The sequence below is a fragment of the Pangasianodon hypophthalmus genome, chromosome 17 (genome assembly GCF_027358585.1).
Source record: "Pangasianodon hypophthalmus isolate fPanHyp1 chromosome 17, fPanHyp1.pri, whole genome shotgun sequence".
Taxonomy (NCBI): Eukaryota; Metazoa; Chordata; class Actinopteri; order Siluriformes; family Pangasiidae; genus Pangasianodon; species Pangasianodon hypophthalmus.
In genome coordinates, this window is record NC_069726.1 from 771206 (window position 1) to 793791 (window position 22586).

The window sequence follows — 22586 nt, forward strand, 5'->3', positions numbered from 1 at the left end:
AAAGCACAACAACAAATCATAAACACAGCAGCAAATCTGCAAACACATCAGCAGGAACTCTAAAGGGAAAGGGGCGGTCCTTACTGATTGCTGATTGGACACTTTTTTAAATTATTTTTTAAATCCAGTTACCTAAGTGAACAATTTAAAGCACCCTTACTGATGTTATTTTCTTTCTTTAGCATTCACAGGTTAGTACAGGTTCATATTTCCTCTTTAAACATCCTCCAGCACTCTGTGTCTCTCAGACTGATGCAGCCAATCAGCAGCGAGCTTGTGATGTTCACTAAGGACCGCCCCTTTCTGTTCAATTAAAGCTTGGAACCTTTGACCTTTGATAAGGAAAAACAAAAGAAAACACTGCATCAAAAATGGAATTCCTACTCAGAAATTTGGGAAGGTTTCCTCAACCCCGATCTGCACATGACGTCACGCCAACATGGCCGCTCACACCGCTAACAAAAAGTACAATTTTACAGTAGCGTTTACTCAAAATAGACACATTCGTTAGTTAAATCTACAACACTGTCCTTTCAGTTTGCTGTTTTGAGAAAGTAAATACATCTTAAATTCTTGATAATGTTAGCTAGGTAGCTTGGCACTAACAAAACACATGCTTTCGTTTTTCCCACTTCGTAGTTTGAATGTTCTGAGCTAGAAAATTGCATAATTCCGAGTTCAGAATTCCCACTTCTGAATTAAGTCGAATGAAGCACAATGCTGTTGGGTTTCCTGGTAAGTACGTACGTAAAGCTGCTACGCATTTTAGCCAGCGGTATGCTAGTCATCCAGTTTTGCTAAACGTTCTTTCTAGCGCTGAGATTAACTCCTTGTGGCTAAGTGCCAAGTTCAGCATTGTTACGGAAGATGTTAGCTAAAATTAGCTTGGTGGTCAATAGCTAGCTAGCTACGCAGGATCCAGGGTTATGGTGTATATAAGACAAACTTGGATTTTTTTTGCTAACTAATAAACTTCACAAGTTAGCAGGTAAGCTATGATTTTTTACTGATTAAACTACAAGCAAATCCCAAATCTCGTCTGTGTAACCTCATATTCCCGGAGCCATTAGTCCTCAATACACCACGTTTCCTGTTTGTAACCATGGAAACGCTATATATTATTACCTGTGGATATAAATACCATAAACACACTCGGACATAACTTCATTTCAGTGCGTTTATTCACATGATGACTTTTTATACAGTGATGATGTGCATTAAGGAAGCACTTCATGGTCTCTCTCTCTCTCTCTCTCTCTCTGACATTAACAGCGTTATTACTCGCAAGCATGGACAGCATGGACTGAAAACAAACTCTTAGCACCACTTTAATCTTTGCAAACAGTCTGTGCAGAAAATAATCATCATAACTTTATTATAAGGAAGCTCTGGAGTGCGTGTCATAATTATAATATACTACATACATTATATATATTTATATTTATATACATACAGTACTTTAATATTCCAACATGTGCTTCGGTTCTCACCTTAAAGATCCTTATTTCTATTACAGAGAACATAATCAGCTGAGAGTAAATGTCTGGGGGGATAAAAGTGTGTGTAGACGTGAAGCAGAAGCTGATTGTGTGTGTGTGTGTGTGTGTGTGTGTGTATGTGTGTGATTTGTTTTCATCCAGATTGTTAATACTGATCATCAAAAAAAATCAGACAGCTTTTAAAAATAAATATTATAGATGTATTGCCATAAAATTTAAACATTGCTAAGAGGTGAACATTACATCTTTCTTTCTTTCTGTCTTTCTTTCTCTCAGTATTTAACGTCAGGGGCGAAGCGCACTACAGCCTTGCTGCGAGGTTCCTGTGGCTCCTGCTCTGCTCCAGAAGTCCCCGAGGAATAAAAATCACTGACTCGTCCAACTGCAGACTCTGATTCACTAGGGTTAGGATGGAGAGAGAGAGAGAGAGAGAGAGAGAAAGAGAGAGAGAAAGAGTAAGAGAGAGAGAGACAGGAAGAGAGAGAGAGATAGAGAGAGAGACAGACAGGAAATGAGAGAGAGAGAGAGAGAGAGAGAGAAAGAGACAGACAGGGAGAGAGAGAGAGAGAGACAGACAGGGAGAAGGAGAGAGAGGGACAGAGAGAGAGAAAGAGAGGCAGAGAGACAGACAGGGAAAGAAAGAGAGAGAGAGAGAGAGAGAGAGAGAGAGATGAGACATTTCATCCAGTGCAAGTGGAAATGAAGCCTTGAACATCCTGTGTGTTGTTATTAGCATTATATCAGTGTATCATTACTAGGCTATTTATTGTAATCGGATTTTGCTGAGTGACAGGAGGGCGGAGTTTAGGATAGATTAAATCAGACATCTGTATGACTCGCTTTTTTTTTAAAAAACACTTTTCTGGCTACATGCTTCAGGATCTTGCAGTTTGCAAACTGTCTCTTCAGATCAGATCAAGTTGAGCTTAAGTGTGTGTGGGTTTTTCAGGTTGTTCAAGACTTCACAATGTTCAGGAGAGACCACAACAAAAACACAAACACACACAAACATACAATTAATACACAGATTCACTGTAAACAATATACACTGTACACAAACTACACAATACGCTCTATGACAAAGCAACTGATTACATCATCTAAAGACGTTAGCGTACAAATCTCAAATCTTACATGATCAGTATACATTTTGATTCAAATTACGTGGATGTGTGAGTGGACGCTTACGCCATCGTTTAAAACCGACGTCTCATTACTGAAACATTGTGCATGATATATCGATAGATCAGACAATTAATCAGCGAAATTCATACTGGGAGATATTTCAGATATATCACACAAACACTCGGTGAAATATAGCGGATGATATATCAGACATATCAGATAATCACGGTGAAATATATCAGATAATATATCAGACATCAGATAATCACGGTGAAATATATCAGATAATATATCAGACATATCAGATAATCACGGTGAAATATATCAGATAATATATCAGACATCAGATAATCACGGTGAAATATATCAGATAATATATCAGACATATCAGATAATCACGGTGAAATATAGCGGATGATATATCAGACATATCAGATAATCACGGTGAAATATATCAGATAATATATCAGACATATCAGATAATCACTGTGAAATATATCAGATAATATATCAGACATCAGATAATCACGGTGAAATATATCAGATGATATATCAGACATATCAGATAATCACTGTGAAATATATCAGATAATATATCAGACATCAGATAATCACGGTGAAATATATCAGATGATATATCAGACATATCAGATAATCACGGTGAAATATATCAGACGATATATCGGACATATCAGACAATCACGGTGAAATATATCAGACGATATATCGGAAGTATCAGATAATCACGGTGAAATATAGCAGGCGATATATCAGATAATCACGGTGAAATATATCAGACGATATATCGGACGTATCAGATGATCATGGTGAAATATATCGGATGATGTATTACCTCACATGCACACACAGAATGCGTGGCTCTCACAGAAATGGTTTTATATTTTAATATGTATCAGTTTGTTAAATATTTTGCGTAAGTGAACGCACACATTTTGTACGTGACGTTTAACAAGGCTGCTCTGAGCTAATGCGTTCCATATGGAAGAGAATGAAGTGTGCATGCTGTGTGTGCTGCCTGTCTGTATTGAAAGGGTTAATGAAGGGCCGTGTCTCGTCTCAGGTGTGTCTTTACCTGGGGTCGGGTAGAGCGCAGCGCCACAGGTGTTGCTTTAGCGTCTGCACCCAACCGATATCTCGGATTGGCTGACAGAGCTGAATGTAGTGCTGCTGTTTTAGCACGAGCCTTAAAAAAAACGAGACGAGAAAAAAGGCCACGGATTAGCTACAGCAAAGTCAAAGACATGTGAGCAAACAGACATCGGATTACTGCGAGAAAATCCTCCGCCATGACATCATCACCGGACTGTAGTAACCCTGCAGTAAGACTCAAATTCTCCTCATCTTTACTGAAAAGAGAAGTGACTCGAGCGCCACAAGCATCCTTCACGCTTCCTGTAGTACATACTGCTGAAATGTACTGAATGATCACGCTGGATATCATTCAACGACACTGTACATCTTAGCGCATATATATCAGATATATCAGACAATGACTCGGATGATATATCGGATTTATGAATGCTCACTCAGCAATAAGACGGCCGTGTGAAAGGATGCTGGGGTTACAGACGACAAAAACAGAGGGGGGTTAATATCTAATCATTAACTAATGCTGCTCTACTGGAGTTCTCTTCCATGTGGAGTCAAACACACACACACACACACACACACACACACACACACACACACACACACACACAACATGGACAGGAACACAAGACAAACATCAACAACAACACACACACTATCGTTCACCTACCGTTTACTCCCAAACCCTCCATGCTCCCGGGGAAGAGAGGGATGAAGAGGAAAAGAGGGGTGTGAATGGGGAGAGAGGGATAATTAAGGGAGGGAGGGGAGAAGGAAACAGGAAGGGGGCAAACAGGAAGTAGGATGAGCATTATGGAGTGTACTGGAAAAGAAAAAAAAGCGAACTGGAAAAGAGGAGCAAACGGGAAGAGAGGAGGGAAGAGATGAACAGGTGAATGGGAAGAATGAGCAGAGGAATGGAAAGAGAAGAACGAATGATAAGAGAGAAGCAAGTAGGAAGTAAGGAGGCAAATAAGAAGAGGGATGAATGGAAAGATAGGGTGACTGGGAAGATGTGGCAGATGGGAAAGAGAGATGAAAAGGAAGCAACGGACGGATAGAAAGACTGGGGCAAATAGGAAGGGATGGTGAATGGGAATAGGGGATGTATAGAAAGATGGCTAGATCATGAAGAGGAGAAATTAGGAAAGAGAGGGTGAATAGGAACAGGAAGAGGGTGAGGAGGAAGTAGAGGGTGCATGGGATGACGGAAGTGACAAGGAAAAGAAGACAGAGGGGGCTAATGGGAAGAACGAGGTGAAAAGGATGAGTGGGAAAAAGAGAGATAAGAAAGTGGGGAGAGAGAAGATAAAGGAGAGAGGGAAGAGAGAGGGAAGAGAGGTTAGAGTGAGAAGAGGGAAGAAATAGAACAGAGAGAGAGAGGGAGAGAGAGAGAAGAGAGGGAACCCTCCCGCCTCTCAAACAAAACGAAGCGAGACACTTCGGCTTCTGCGTTTCGCGTTTATTAGCAACATTTTCTATCATTATGAGCAAGCAGAGAAAAAGTACAGGTCACATGATCACAGGTTCATCATCGCCGCTCCGTCACTCGGTTTTGGTTGTTGGAACAGTGCAGGAAGTAAAAATAGCACCAGTGAAAAGCAGGCGTGGTGTGTAGAGCACGGTCGACCCCCCGGGAAGCCCACGTCTGTCTCTGTGTACTCAACACCACCATGACTCTCTGCTAACGCTAATACTAACGCTAATGCTAACGCTAATGCTAATGTTAATCAGTGGCTTCCGAACATAAAATTATCCCAAAGATGCTCCATGTTTGTTTCTGCAACTTTCCCTCCCACAATTTTCTGCAAATATTCTTAAGGCCGATTCACACTGAGGACAGGAAGCGCGAAATATTCACCAGCGTTTCTTTTCACATCACGAGACTTCGGCCCGCTCGGCCGCCATGTCGGCTGTGTGACGTCACATCAGCTGTCAGGAATATAAAAATTCAATAACATTGTAAATAAAACACATATTGTTTTGGTTGATGAGTTGTGTCAGTACGGCAGTTTAGCGGTTTATTAAATGCACGTCATGTTCAGTGTGAAGAGGCCTTCTTCAAAAAAACCCAAATCTTTAAAAGAATTCCTATAATTCCCAACAATCAGTCCAACAGGAAATGAAGAAAAGGGAGAAGCGACATCAAATCCCAAAACACACACGAGACCAGAGACAGACGAGGGAACGCCAGCGGGGTGGGACATGATCCAACACACACACACACACACACACTCACACACTCACACGTCCATGAAGGAAATCAGGCAAAATGCAAAGCCGTGAATTCATGTTTACTGATCGTTCACTTCCTACACACTGACTCACTCTTCTACACTGAGTGTGTGTGTGTGTGTGTGTGTGTGTGTGTGTAAGACAGTAAAGATCAAAAGTCAAATTATTGAGAAGTAGAAGCATATGGCTGAGGACATGGAGTGTGACTTGGACAGCATTTACCAACACTGAGAGAGATGAGGGGGAGGAAAAAGGGAAGTGTGAGAAGAGAAAGGGAAAAGGCGGGAAAGGACAAGAGTGGAAAGAAAGGGAAGGGAGAAAAAAAAGTGAAAGAGCACAGCGAGAGGTAACAGAGGACAGGAAGGAAGAAATGGATGAGGAGGACAGAGAGGAGTAGGAAGGAGGAGGAGCACTGTGAGAAGAAAGAACAAATGGGAAGAGAGATGATGGATGAATGGGAAGAGGAAAACAAAAGAGAAGAAGGAGCAGATGGGAAAACAGGGTGGCAAATATGAAAGGACAAGGGGGAGAGTTGGAGTGAGGAGAACAGGAAACAGGATGAGGATGAGATGGAGGATGAGGAGGAGGATGAAGAGGAAGATGAGGAGGATGAGGAAGAGGATGAGGAAGAGGAGGATGTGGAGGTGGAGGATGAGGATGAGGAAGAGGATGAAGAGGAAGATGAGGAGGAAGAGGATGAGGAAGAAAATGAGGAAGAGGAGGATGTGGAGGTGGAGGATGAGGATGAGGATGAGGAAGAGGATGAGGAGGACGAGCAGGATGAGGATGATGAGGAAGAGGAGGATGTGGAGGTGGAGGATGAGGATGAGGAGGACGAGCAGGATGAGGATGATGAGGAAGAGGAGGATGTGGAGGTGGAGGAAGAGGATGAGAATGATGAGGATGAGGATGATGAGGATGAGGAGGAAGATGTGTAGAACAGTCTCACATTAAAACATTATTAATAATAAACAAACGGTCTGACTGAATACAGAAGAACTGTGATTTATTTCTGAAGATAATCTCTGGACAGCTGTAGGATGCGTCCAACATCCCATCAAGGGACTCTGGTGTGTGTGTGTGTGTGTGTATGTGTGTATGTATATGTGTGTGTGTGTGTGTGTGTGTGTGTGGATTAAATTTTATTTCATTTATCATCACCACATCCTGATTTCATTTTTTATTCCGTTGTTATCTAACACACCCTCAGAGCCGTGATCTAACATCTAATCTACGCTGTTTCCCCAAAAGACAAATCCACACCACATCCCATAATGCATAATCACATTACTCTGATCTACAGTAGCTGGTCGTCCTAGCAACGGCGACCCACCCCTCATTACTGAATGTAACTCGACACACACACCCTGGTGTTCGGTGGAAATGATGTACATTACACAGCGCTGCTGGAGCTGGACTTCCTCTAATCACTCCTTTTATGGTAATAATGAAAAACAAACAAGGATGCGTCTCAAATCGCGCACAACGCTCTCACACTACGCACTTCGCTGTGTAGCAGCTGGTCATTTGTACAGCAGCATCACGCTAACATCCAACAGTAATGACAGATTAGCACATGCTAACTCGCACCATTTAGTCGGCGAAGTTTAATCTCCTCGTTTGCGACTGCGTGGTTTCCTCCGTCACACCCACCTAGCTAGCTAATAGCTACAAGAGGAGGTGTTAAACCTAGCTAGCTGTCTAACAATAACCCAGAGATTATCACTCATCCAGCTTAGCATACACTGCCGAATAGCTAGCTGAGTAATTAGCTACAATCTTTCTATAACGTAGCGTATTAAATAAAACAAGAGCATGACTACGAGAGCTAAATAATTAAACGTTAATCCAATCTGTACAGTTTCTCTTCTCAAAACTGCAGTGTTTTTTTTTCTTAAATTAAATTGTAGAATCACAAAATAAATAAATAAATAACCATTATGTAACATAATATAACAATTAATATATTAATAAATAATTAATAAATATATTTTTAAAAAATTATTCTAGAAAATGACTAAAATAACAGTAATTATCTGTTTTTCTGGAGATTTACTGTATTACTGAAATACAGCATATATTTAGCTTTTTATTACAATAATAATTGATAAAATAGCAACTAACAAATGATATAAACATGTAAATGACTGTGAAATAAACATAATCGTCTGTTTTTCCTAAAACGTTTTATTTTACGCTTTATCTGTCACTTTAACACAGTTGACAGATAAAATGTAATTTTGTAAAATTTCAGTAAAATAATAATAATAATTTTCCATTTTTTCGGAAGTTTAATGACTGCGATATTTTTCAGTTTATTTATTTATACGGTAATTTATAAATTATTTTAATGTAATGGGGGAGTAGCACGGGTTTCTGTTTCGTAAGGACACTTTGTCTGTGTATTAATAGTGCACTAGAATGCAGTACGTGATTTGAGACACAGCCAGAGACACATGCTCAGACAGCCAGAGATACACACACAGCACAAGCAGGCGGGGAGGATGCACACACACTTATCAAAGGGTTTGTGTCATTTTGTTGTTGTTGTTGTTGTTGTTGTTGTTGTTCTGGGAGAAATGGAAATGTCTGGTTTAGGGTTCATGCTGCAGAAGATTCATCACTGACACGAACACGACAGAGTCCGAGTTCCTGCGATAAACTCGTCCCGAGCGCAATAATGCATTCCATCAGCCGCTCCATGCAGAGAACCAGCATCAGCACCAGCACCAGCATCGGCATCGGCATCGGCATCAGCAGCGGCAACATCCATGGGCCAACCGGTGTAGCGGTTGCCATGGAAACCTCGCCAGACGCGAGGGTGGGGCGGGGTGGGATGGAGCAGGTGGGCGGAGCCGAGGCGAATGCAAATGATGAGTGATTGCATAATGAGGGGGCGGTTTACATTTCATTATTACAAGAACCTGACGACCTTAAGAGAGAGAGAGAGAGGGAGAGAGAGAGGGAGAGAGAGAAAGAAAGAGAAAGAGAGAGAGAGAGGGAGAGAGAGAGGGAGAGAGAGGGAAAAATAGAGACAGACACACACATAGATGGAGAGAGAGAGACAAAGAGAGAGAAACAGACACACACATAGATGAAGAGAGAGAAAGAAACAAAGAGAGAGAGAGAAAGAGAGAGACAGAGGGAGAATGAGGGAGAGAGAGAATAAGAGACAGAGAGAGAGAGAGAGAGTGACAGACACACACATAGATGGAGAGAGAGACAGAGAGAAACAGAAAGAGAGAGATAGAGAAAAGAGAGAGACACAGACACATAAAAAAAGAAAGAGCGAGAGAGAGAAGGAGATAGAGAGATAGACGCACACACAGACGGAGAGAGAGAGAGAGAGAGAGAGAGAGAGAGACACATATGTCCTGATTTTTGTCATGTTTGATTAACCAGTCGTAAATTTAGTTAACAGTTTGGCTAACGATAAATAGCTTTTAATTTAACTGACACAATATAAATATGATATAGAATATATTCACCTAATGTTAGCTAGCTTGCTGTTTAGCGAACTGCATCGTTAATGGTAGACGGTTAGCTAAGCTAGCTTAGCTCATGCTGCTAAACTATTACACTGTGTAGTTAAGACCAGTATTCTAACCACTACACGGAGCTGGAGAGGAAAGACTAGCGCTAACGTCATACAATCAGGTTTTTCATGTTTCACTTAAGCTCCGCCCCTTTTGATCCAGGGACATCTGTCATTTGGCAAAATCAGGATGTGTGCGTGTCTGAGAGAGAGAGAGAGAGAGAGAGAGAGAGAGAGAGCGAGACAGATGAGTGTGGAAGAGAGGAAGAGCACTACAGTGAGGGAAGAGTCGCTGAGTGAAAAGCTCTTAGCTGATTGGTCCAGCCTCGGCGGCTGTGTTGAGGAAGAGAGGAAGTGAGAGGAGAAGTGCGGTGGTGTTTACTCTTTCGCCTCAGCCAGTTTGTTGTTCATCTCTTTACTTTTCTCCTTGTCGCTCGGCCGCTGGTTCTCAGAGCTCTTCTTCTTGGAGCCGCGCGCCGGCCCCGACGCCGCCTGCTTCTCCTTCGACTTCTTCACCGCTTTACCGCGAGAGGACGAAGAGGACGGCGTCTTTTTCGGCTTGGAGCGCGGGAGACTCGATCTGTCCGCCTACAAAGAAACGTTAAATCATAAAACTCACTAATTATGATTGGACATTTGTAAAAGTGGGCGTGGCTAATCCTAGCCATTAGGTGATCTATTGCACAATCTTCTTCTTTACTTTCATATTTTTTCCACTGACGTTTAAAGCAATAACAATGTGTGTTGCAGCAATAAATTTAAATGAATGTGATTAATAAAAGATTTCACTTTATTTATTCGGATATGTGATCTCTGTAGACATCGGCGTCTCGTTCAGACGTTCCCTGCACCTATTTAAAAAATTACGATAATCACCAATAAACTTTTAGCGTGTAGTGTTTGGTATAGTGAGTGTAGACTAAGAGCTTAGACTAAAATCAGAACACTCTCCAAGTCTTTTCCACCTCAGACAAGGAAAAACGTTTCTGTCTTTTCTATTCAAATTCTCAAGCTAAGTCTCACGTTAGCATATGCGCTGATGAGTACTGTGAGAATGACAGAGCTGAATGCTGTCTCACTTTAGTGGGCTCGATGTAGGGCTCGCTGCACAGCGTGCGCACTCTCCTCCTCTCCTGCGCCTTGTTATCAGCCAGCTGCAGTTTGGCCTGCTCTCCCCTGTAGGTGGCGCTGTAGCTCGTCTCCAGGCTGGTCTTCTCGTCCGGGGGCTGGTACTGAGATTTGGCGCGGATGAGTTTCGGCGGTTTCACGTCCGTGTACGCTTTAAACTCCGTCCTGCAAAAAAAAAATGCAGAAAGAAGATGAGATGGAGCAGAGAATCGACATGTGATGACGTGTAAAATAACCAAATTAACCCGACTATCTGGAGACGTGGCACAACTCGAAACCATAAGAGAATGCAAAAGTGGCTGCAGGTTTTCATTCCAGCCAATCAGGAGACACACTGAACACCCAGCCAATCAGGAGACACACTGAACACCTAGCCAATCAGGAGACACACTGAACACCTAGCCAATCAGGAGACACACTGAACACCCAGCCAATCAGGAGACACACTGAACACCTAGCCAATCAGGAGACACACTGAACACCTAGCCAATCAGGAGACTACAGGTCGCTAGTTCAGTACTCAGGGCGCTGATCAGGGAGGCGGCCATTTTAAGGGCAGAATCCTTCCAGTGCACTGGAACATTCGCTCCCTAAAAAATCCCACAATGCACCGCAAAAACCAGGGAGCATCGACGCTCGCTACGTTCCCTTACAGGAAATGACGTCATATTTCCTGAAGTTTCTCAGCTCGAACAAAATGGCGGACGAACTCTCAGCCAGCTTCGTCTACAAACGTCAGGAGCTTGTTATGGTTGTTGTGGCTCTCAGATGATTCCTTACGTTAGCGATTTTAACTTTATTTGACGTTCTGTATACGGCGTGTTTGAGTCTAACGGCTTTTAAGTGTTTAATGATTTAAATAAATCCACTAGCGAGCTACGATCCTGCTCGAAGCACCGTGACAGAAACGCCTGTGATTAAGCTAATAAATTTATACGATATATAACGTCAGAAAGATATCGATCCTGACTGTTGGTGATAAATGCCAGCGGTGACGTTTTACAGCGCGAGTACGTCGTCATGGCGACGGGAAGTGAGTCATCAGCGTCACAGACGCATCCTGAGACGCGTCCTGAGATGAAGTGATTAAATAAGTGGAATCAGGTGGAATCAGTTTGTGGATAAGGTTGAAGCTCCCTGACTTAAACAATAGAAATAACACACACACTGCTGCAGTCATTGAAAATTATCACCACTGCTTGTGTGTGATGTGAAAGAGAGTTTTTTCAGCAGCATCCTGAACTCCTGAAAGCCATCAGGAGCGTGGGGTGAGTCCGTCCTGTCGGAAAAAGCGTGGGCGGAGGATTTTCATGACTCAGCACTTTTACAACATCCATAATACCAGCTGATTCACCTCTTCTACTGCGTGTGTGTGTGTGTGTGTGTGTGTGTGTGTGTGAGCAAGCAGAGATGAGAAATGCACCACAGATTCATTTTTATAAGCACAGAAAAAACTTTCCTGCTGTCCTAATAATAATTCATACAGCTATAGTAAAGAAAAAAATGACTGTGTGAAGATTTCTCCAGTTGAATTCTGGGAAAATCTTATTCCTAAAAATTAAAGGGGATTTTGGGTTTGTTCTTTAGCCGGCTCACTGGCTGGCATTATTAGGAAGTCGGCTATTCACTCCTAATAAATATTATAATTACAGTTATATAGATATATATTTGATAACTGAGTCCTGAACGTTTTTATCGAACGTAATCGCAGAAACTGAGGAGAATACGTAAGATTACCTACCTATTAAATAACGGGTGTGTGTTACGGTGATTTTATAAAACAGTGACAAATACAATATGATGAAATCCAGTGTTTAATAAATAATTACACTGATTATTAATAATATTGACATTAATATTTACAATTCTTCCGCCGCACAATTCAGTCTGTTAACGTTAAACTTTGGTTGCCAAGCAACATAACAGACAATGTTTCGCATTAATACTGAATTACTGTGATCGTGTATATCATCGATCCGATTTCAGATTATTAAATAAAATATAATATAAATATATATAAAATATTATATAAATATAAATATAATATAAGCTTTATAATGATATTTATAGGGCAGAATACTTCTATAAAGAGAAATTTGTTAGAATGTTTTCACTCATGAGTTTTGCTCCAGTGGTCCAGAGATTCTCCATTCTCTCTCTCTCTCTCTTTCTCTCTCTCCATTCTCTCTCTCTCTCTGTCTCTCTCTCCTTCTCTCTCTCTTTCTCTCTCTCCATTCTCTCTCTCTCTTTCTCTATCTCTCTTTCTCTCTCTCTTTCTCTCTCCTTTGCTCTCTCTTTCTCTCTCCTTCCTACTCTCTCTCCATTCTCTCTCTCTCTCTCTCTCTCTCTGTCTCTCTCTCCTTCTCTCTCCTTCCTACTCTCTCTCTCTCTCTTTCTCTCTCTCTGTCTCTCTCTCTCTCTCTTTCTCTCTCCTTCGCTCTCTCTCCCTCTGTCTCTCTCTCTGTCTCTCTCTCTCTTTCTCTCTCATTTCCTACTCTCTCTCTACCTCTCTCTCCTTCTCTCTTTCCTTTTCTCTCTTTCTCTCTCTCCCTCTCTCCCTCCCTCCCTCTCTCCCTCTCTCTCTCATCATGTTCCTGAAGTAGAGGAAATGATCAACTGAGTAACATGATTACAAAATAATTGAGAGCAGCAGAGGAAGATCCACTACAGTGCCATTACTCGTATTAATCATCTGAAGCTGTAAAGAATTCCTGTGACATGTACACTGCGTTTAAACCGGTTAAATACCGTAAACACGCTTTACCCTTAAATACAGCAGCCCAGGAGCAATTTCTATTTTTCTATAACTGCAAATCGCAGGTTTATTTAGAATTAATGCTCTCGTTCTGATACGTTATCGTTTCTATAGTAACAGCTCCTTCACAGGGACGTGTACGCAAGACGCTCCGCTAATAATAAACAGATTAAAAAAACGCTGGTATGCTGAAGTTTACTGTAAATGTAACATGTATGGAAGGAGTCTCCAGTGTCAGCGCTTTGTAACAGTCAGAGGTAAAGCTGTAACTGTAAGTTTTCTGACGTCTTCAGGACAGAGGAGTTTACGGTTTCTCACTAACATGCGGAACAAGCTGCGATTTTAAAAATATTTTTCTCTTATTAACTTGAAAAGAGAGGCTGGTGAGAGAACGACTGTTTATAGCTGCTATAACGTAAGTGACAACAGGAACTAACTCGTTTCACAAGCGTTAAATGTAACTATAAACGGATAAAAAGTACGACGTGTTGTTCTTTATTAAATAAAACGCTGTAATTGTTGGTAAGTTGCTGTGGGATAAGAGGAATAAAACCCCCAGGCGCATGCTTTTAGAGGAAAATAATCATCTTCTGGCTTCATCACACCACCCTGGCGTTGATTATTTTCCTGTAACAGCACGTTCCCGAGCGTATTATTAATAATTCATTACTTATAATAAACAGAAAGTGGAAAAACAGCACCAGCGTATGAGACGAGAGAGAAACAGGGTGAGTGAGAACCAGACATGCAGAAAGCTTCATAACAATGACTCTGGTGTCCTGATGTTCATCTCGTGCTTGGTACTGACTCCAAAACCCAACACACACACACGCACACACACACACACACACACACATGCACAGACACACACACGACCCGTACAATCACACTGACTTTAAACCGGCATTGTGTAATCCAGGATAATGAGTTAATTAGAGATCTTAAACGAGTAAATGCTGCCATGAGGCTCGGCTGCTCGAGTGTGTGTGTGTGTGTGTGTGTGTGTGTGTCACACACTCACACACACACACACACACTCACACTCCTACTTCTTTACTACTTCACTGCCTTTGTGAAAGGGCCTGTTGTCATAGTGATGCACTGGCAGCGTATAGAGATGTGAGGAGATGCCAGAGAGGTGCATTGTGGGTAAACAGTGGGCCGTCTCAGTAATAAGGCACCTCAGAGAGAGCATGACACACACACACACACACACACACACACACACACACACACTGGAAGACCTACTGAAATGTTCAGTGCATTATTCATCCGTGGACTGTGTGTTAAAGCGCAGAGAAAGAAAGTGAGGAACCCCAAACACTCAGCTGAAGGGGCGGAACCATCAGTAGAGCTCCAGCCAATAAGAACCCTCTCCAGTTTGCCTGATGCTAAACCCGCGGCGTTAAAGGAGCGATTCAGGAAAAGTCCGAATCAAACCCTCCTAGCATGAATGTGATGCTAATCTGCGATCGTACGTTTCCTCCTGCCAGCGTTCATCACTCTTCACTCCACAACTAACATGACTTCACTCAGTCACTACACCTGACTCGACAGGAAACTCGCGATCCGCCATGATTCATCTGAGGCGTCTCCATCCACCGCGAGGTTCTAGCGAGCGCTTCAGAAGCCTACGCTGAAGAAACAAGCTCTTCATGCTGTGCTGGAACCCTGAAAGGTTCTATGCAGAACCCTATAACTGAGGAGAACTTCTTTAGGAAGCTAGGAACCTTTAACTATCAAAAGAGTGTAGAGAGGAGTGTGTGCTTGCACGTGCTAAACTGGAGCTTCCATTACCTGTAGCTCAGGTGCAGCACTAACACAAGGTGAACTTCAGAGGTGTGTGTGTGTGTGTGTGTGTGTGTGTGTGGGTGTGTGTGTGTGTGTGTGCAGGTGAGGTGACCCTGCTGCTGCTGTAATCTGTGGTGTACAGGCCAGAGAAGGTGTGAGGTTTCCTTCATGACCTGAAATAAACGTCACCTGTAGGAACTTCCGGCTCCGACCTCGTCTTTGATCTGCCGATTGAGCGCGTCCGCGGCCGCTCGTCCTCCGAGCTTCTGCGGCTCGTGCTTGACCTCTGACCCCTTGTCGGTCTGGTCCTCCATCATCTTGGCCTGCCTCCGCTTCAGGATCTCCTTCTCCTGCACTCTGTCGGCGATCTGGCCCTTCTCCACGCCGGCGTCCTGCTCCGCGCGGCTGGCTTTGGGGATCCAGGGGTGATCCCTGCGCGGCAGCGGCCACGGCTTAAAGTCCTTCTGGTACTGCGTCTCGGTGGCCAAGGGCACTTCCGGTCCGTGGTACTCGCGCTTGGGCTTGCAGCTCGGCTCGCGACGCACTTTCCACGCTTTGAAGTCCTGGCGCATCACGGAGCCCTGCGCGCTCTCGCTGGACGCGGCTGTCGTGGGCGCGCCCGGGCCTTTAGAGACGACCTCCTGCGCGCTCCCAGTGCCGCCAGGCTGCGTTTCTATGGCGACCCCGCTTGCTCCGGGCTGAGCGCGCGACTGGACCGTGTCACACGCGTCCGAGTAGCTCGTGAAAACCAACGGCACCGCGATGTCGGCCTTGTCCAGCTGAGACCAGAACCGGGCCATGCAGCACGCGCGGGTGATACACGGCCACGCCATGCTTTATTCACGGTTCTGTGTTAATCCGCACGTTTAATCACTCGGTGCCTCTCCGTTTCCGGTTCAATCAGACCGATTCAGGAGAACCAAATCCGTTATCTCAGCGAAATGTCCGGATATCAAAGAGATTTAATTTCCTTTCTTCTTTTTAAAAAAAAACGCTGTTATTTTAAAATCATCGCTACAGTGAGGATGATGATGATGATGCAGTGATGATGAAGAGGATGAAAATAAATCGATGTTCTTCTGCTTTTGTTTCTATTTTAACGCATCAAGCAGCTCAGAGCTCGCGCTGTCCGTCCGTTCGTCCTGCTGCGCTCGTGCACATCCACACAACAGCCAGGGCTGGGGGGGGGAGTCGAACCCGAAAAGAGCCGACTCTCTGATTCCCCGAAGCCTTGGAATCGATTCCACACACTGAATCGGCTCAATCGGATCATTTCACACTCTGTGAAATAAAAAGGTACCAAACTGTACTTTTCCTTCTCTCTGTGGCGGCACCATCAAAGGGACAAATATTTACTGCAGTAGATGGTTAAAGGTACCACATGCACCTTCCCAGGTAAAGCATGAACCCTCCATGGTACCACCCCGGCAACAAGGAAAAGTACAGTTTGGTACCTTTATTGATGAGAGTCCATGATGCACAGTGAGGAAAATGACATTGTTTTGTCATTGTGTGAAAAATGCATCTCATTATAATACAGGTATCTCTCAGGAGTCTGAATTTTACATTATAGAAATCTGAAAACAAATTAAATTTAAATGTCGTGACAGAAATCTGACTTGTATTAAAACAGCAGCACTGGTGCTAATTCATTCCTAATCTAATGTCATCTAATGTTTAACCGCTTCACCATGAAGTGAGGAATGACTCATGATTCACATGATTCCCTGTGAATCAGAATCGGAGTCGACTCTGAACCGTCCTGATTCGAACAGCCGTCACAACAACACGGGGGGGGGGGAATTTCTGCATGGCGCAGCAGAACCCCGCCCCGCCCCGTAGCCACGCCCCCTCCCTCATCCCGCGCGCGCGCGCCTCGCCTCACCTCAGCATCCCCTCGCGAGCACGGTACAAACCTGCGCTAGTTCCCTCCTCCGTGACCACGCCCACCTTGAATCAGCTGCACTGTGATTGGTCAGGAGGAGCCCTCGCGGAGTCTGACCATCCTCTCTGATTGGTCAATGGAGATTAAAAAAAAAAAGAAAATATTAATAAATATTCATTTATTATTAATTATAAGTATTTACATTTGAAATCCAAACAGGAACAATTATCTAATTATCTAATTAATTAATTGATTGATTGATTAACGTATTATTATTATTATTATTATTATTATTATTATTATTAAAAATAGAGCACTAGATAGAGTGTCATTATTTTGTACGAGTGTCTAGTGCACTTATTTAAGTAATTAGCAACTAAATAATTGCACTACACAGGGTGCATAATCCAAAAGTGCGCTCTGATCCATCATAACGTCATAATGATTTTTAAGACGACTTATAACAAGCTTTATAAGACGTTATGAATGCTTTATAATAAAAATATCAACCTTAAAAGCTACTGGATGCCAGTAAGCTTTAAAAACCAGCACACAGTTTTAAATGAATGAGCTATTTTCTTTTTCTTTTTCACTCACATTCATCATTAACAGAATAAATGCATCATCAGAGGAGCTGGTGTTGTGCTTCAGCTAAAGGGAACGTTTATGTTTGGACTCTGAACCAGCAGATGGTCGCTGCGTTCACACGGTTAGCTCCCGCTCGCTGAAAGCGCCGTATCTCACGCTAACTATCTCATCTGTGGTAAACACACAGCCGTGTTCAGTGTTCAGGTTTATTCATGTGTGAACTCTGAGATAAAACAATTTCAATTGCAACAATAACTAAACAATTTCATCTGGTGCTTCATGACGACCCCGAACCCTGAACCCCGAACCCTGAACCTACTCATCTGAAGCACCGCCACATAACACATCATCTGCTAGTGGAAATGCTGCAAACGTTATTTATGGATGTAGCTGTTCCTGGGAAACTTTTATGAATAATTAAGATTTTTTTTAAAAAAGGCAATTTTAGTTCCTAGAAAGCTAACACAGTTATATTACAAAGCAATCTTGCATTATCTCTAAACAGGTAGTTAAATGTGAGCACAGGAAACCAATCATATATTTATGTTTAATATCATTTTTGGTCACTGTCATCCTCGCTACAGTCTCACAAACCAGACGTTTAACGCTCGCTATGAGGTCTATTACGTTTTGCCAGATTTCACAAAAAAACAGGCTGTTTGAAATGACTAACTGTGTTTATTTGCCACTAACTGTTCAACAAAACGTTTAAAAAAAAAGAGTGGAAAAAAACATAAGGTTGTGAACTTTTTTCCAATCCACAGACTATATCTTCCTCCGAAAAGATTCCTGTGTTTCATCGTTTGAAAAAAATAAAAAGAGTTTTCCTGCTGTACAGTAAGTGCACAGAGCCAATCAGATTGTATCCTTCAAGATCCTGAAGCTTGTGGCCAGAAAGGTGTACAGCAGATATCCGACATTCCGTGAGCCATAGGTCTAAGACTATCTTCACTGTTGTCATAGTAACTGCTAGTAAAGCTTGCTAATGCTGTTTGCTAACTTCAGAACTGAACTTGTGTGAGTATGAAGCTCTTTGCCTCTTTGCCTTGGGGTCAAAGGTCAGTGATAGAGAGCAGCTCTTGGGTAATTAATCACACGCTGAGGAGACACTTCAGATAAGGAGGAGGAGGAGAAGGAGGAGGATGAAGGCAGACTTTGACCCCTCAGCAGTGAGCTCTGTTTTCCGGATTGATCTCTCGCTCCTGCGTGTCTCCCGGCTCGGTTCCGTCTCGCTCGCCCGGCCATGAAGCTCAACTTCGCTCCGCTTAACGTGCCCATGAGGAGGAGGCTCCAGACGGCCGCCGTGCTGCAGTGGGTCTTCTCCTTCCTCGCTCTGGGTGAGTGAACTGTATATACAATATAAACATCTGCATGTACAGATGTGTTTCTGAGTGTGTGTCATCACCGTTCCTTATGGTTAAGCTTCTGGAAGAAGGGTTTTCTGCAAAACTTGTATGTTTTTTATTTATTTTTTTGTCATAGAATCCATTTTTACTTGTTTTATTTCTTGCACGTCTCGTACAAGGACCACTTCAGGCAGTAAAGTCAGTGTCTTTCACCAGCGTGCAGCGAGCTGTTGCACAACGTTATCACAGACGAACCGGTGATCAAAGGCGACCTCATGGCTATCAGCAATCCCAGAGCGTTCGTCCTACAGGCTGAAGAGCTGACGTCCTCGAGAGAAGTCAGATTAAAGAGACAGTTCAGGAGTAGACCGAGCGAACACGATCGTCTCTCGTCTTTACACCAGGCTAATGTAGCTAACAAGTAATAAAAGCGTACAGTTTAGCATGCTGTGTAAATCCTCACACACATAAATTACACATACGGTACAGGAGTAATGGGAATCTGCGTCACCTGAAATCTCCACACGGTGGGACTTCCTGTCTTCTATAAGCTCCGCCTCCCAGGTGATGTGAATGATAGTATGAGCTTAAATATGTTCGTTCATTCATCCATCTTCAGGAAGAGCTTTATTCCCGTGGAACTGGAGTCTATCCCGGGAACGCTGGGAGTTGGGTTACTCTTCTTCCCAAACTCGGGTTACTCACCCCTTCCCAAACAAACAAACAAACAAACAAACAGACAGACAGAGAGACAAACAAAAAAACAAAGAGACAAACAAACAGACATTTCATATTTTTAATTACGTTTTAGATATTGTATTATAATTGCAATATAATCTCACACATACACACCCCCCTTTCTTTCTTTTTTTTCTTTCTTTCTTTCTTTCTTGTCTACATCTCTGTGGATCCCAGCTTACCCAGAATGCACTGCTTCAGTAGTTTTAATGATTATTTTTCTTAATAACACATGAAGCTGTTTATATGTTTATATCCATCCACTCCACTGGTTTTGGTTCACTTAGGTGTGTGTGTGTGTGTGTGTGTGTGTGTCCAACCCAGCCCCATGCTGCATCATGCTCTTCTTCTACCTTCTCTTCACTCGGTTCTGGTTGGTCAGTGTGCTCTACGCCACCTGGTGGTTTGTGGATTGGGACACGCCCTCTCACGGAGGGAGGAAAATTCCCTTCATGTGTCGCCTCCCAGTGTGGAGCTACATGAGGGACTATTTCCCCATTCAGGTACAGAACACACACACACACACACACACACCTATATACACACACATACACTCACACACACACCTATATACACACACACACACACACACACTCACATACCTATACACACACACACACACACACACACACTCACACATACCTATACACACACACACACACACACACACACACACCTATATACACACGCACACACACACACTCACACACACACACCTATATACACACGCACACACACACTCACACACACACCTATATACACACACACACAAACACACACACACACACACACTCACACACACACCTATATACACACACTCATACACCTATATACACACACCTATATACACGCACACACACTCACACACCTATATACACACACCTATATACACACACTCACACACACACCTATATACACACACACACACCTATATACACACACTCACACACACACCTATATACACACTCATACACCTATATACACACACACACACACACCTATATACACGCACACACACTCACACACCTATATACACACACACACACACTCACACACTTATATACACACACCTATATACACACACACACACCTATATACACATATACATTTTTCTTTCTTTCTTTTGTTCATTTTTTGCGTGTGTCTTGTTTCTTTTTGGTTTGTTTGTTTGTTTCTTTCATTCTTTCTTTCGGATGTAAAGAGCCGAATATAGTATCTATGAGCCGCACTTTCATACCCGGTGGAGTGTCTTTACATAACGATCTGGGTCTTAAATGAGTTACACACTAGTGCACTACATAGGGAACAGGAGTGTAATAACACGCAGCCCGTGTAGTGCACTACATAGGGAACAGGAGCATAATAACATGCAGCCCGTGTAGTGCACTACATAGGGAACAGGAGTGTAATAACACGCAGCCCGTGTAGTGCACTACATAGGGAACAGGAGGATGATGAAGCGCAGCCCGTGTAGTGCACTACATAGGGAACAGGAGGGTGATGAAGCACAGCCCGTGTAGTGCACTACATAGGGAACAGGAGCATAATAACATGCAGCCCGTGTAGTGCACTACATAGGGAACAGGAGCGTAATAACACGCAGCCCGTGTAGTGCACTACACAGGGAACAGGAGTGTAATAACATGCAGCTCGTGTAGTGCACTACATAGGGAACAGGAGTGTAATAACACGCAGCCCGTGTAGTGCACTACATAGGGAACAGGAGCATAATAACATGCAGCCCTTGTAGTGCACTACATAGGGAACAGGAGGGTGATGAAGCACAGCCCGTGTAGTGCACTACATAGGGAACAGGAGCATAATAACATGCAGCTTGTGTAGTGCACTACATAGGGAACAGGAGTGTAATAACACGCAGCCCGTGTAGTGCACTACATAGGGAACAGGAGTGTAATAACACGCAGCCCGTGTAGTGCACTACATAGGGAACAGGAGGATGATGAAGCGCAGCCTGTGTAGTGCACTACATAGGGAACAGGAGGGTGATGAAGCACAGCCCGTGTAGTGCACTACATAGGGAACAGGAGCATAATAACACGCAGCCCGTGTAGTGCACTACATAGGGAACAGGAGGGTGATTAAGCACAGCCCATGTAGTGCACTACATAGGGAACAGGAGCATAATAACACGCAGCCCGTGTAGTGCACTACGTAGGGAACAGGAGCGTAATAACACGCAGCCCGTGTAGTGCACTACATAGGGAACAGGAGCGTAATAACACGCAGCCCGTGTAGTGCACTACATAGGGAACAGGAGGATGATGAAGCGCAGCCCGTGTAGTGCACTACATAGGGAACAGGAGCATAATAACATGCAGCTCGTGTAGTGCACTACATAGGGAACAGGAGCATAATAACACGCAGCCCGTGTAGTGCACTACATAGGGAACAGGAGTGTAATAACACGCAGCCCGTGTAGTGCACTACATAGGGAACAGGAGCATAATAACATGCAGCTCGTGTAGTGCACTACATAGGGAACAGGAGCATAATAACACGCAGCCCGTGTAGTGCACTACATAGGGAACAAGAGTGTAATAACACGCAGCCCGTGTAGTGCACTACATAGGGAACAGGAGTGTAATAACACGCAGCCCGTGTAGTGCACTACATAGGGAACAGGAGCATAATAACATGCAGCTCGTGTAGTGCACTACATAGGGAACAGGAGCATAATAACACGCAGCCCGTGTAGTGCACTACATAGGGAACAGGAGTGTAATAACACGCAGCCCGTGTAGTGCACTACATAGGGAACAGGAGTGTAATAACACGCAGCCCGTGTAGTGCACTACATAGGGAACAGGAGCATAATAACATGCAGCTCATG

At 43.3% G+C, this 22586-nt stretch overlaps 2 protein-coding genes across 3 annotated transcripts in view; one reads left to right on the forward strand and one right to left on the reverse strand.

Moving 5' to 3' along the window:
* Positions 1–1156: 1156 nt before the first annotated feature.
* Positions 1157–16879, reverse strand: map6a (microtubule-associated protein 6a). The gene is made up of 5 exons (XM_026910353.3): positions 15368–16879; positions 10584–10797; positions 9887–10092; positions 3718–3828; positions 1157–1898 (listed from the first exon to the last, which is right to left on the reverse strand). Exons 1-5 carry the CDS (start codon positions 16009–16011, stop codon positions 1772–1774), a joined length of 1302 nt encoding a protein of 433 aa, XP_026766154.2. The 5' UTR covers positions 16012–16879; the 3' UTR covers positions 1157–1771.
* Positions 16880–18640: 1761 nt separating this feature from the next.
* The window catches only part of mogat2 (monoacylglycerol O-acyltransferase 2), an 11134-nt gene continuing 7188 nt past the window's right edge, over positions 18641–22586 (forward strand). Inside the window, exons 1-2 of one of the 2 annotated variants that reach the window (XM_053241045.1) lie at positions 18641–18988; positions 20060–20238. In XM_053241045.1, coding sequence (XP_053097020.1) covers positions 18895–18988; positions 20060–20238 — 273 coding nt within the window. In that variant the 5' untranslated portion in view covers positions 18641–18894. The remainder of the gene's footprint in view (positions 18989–20059; positions 20239–22586) is intronic. The other variant, XM_034312870.2, reaches the window with a different exon arrangement.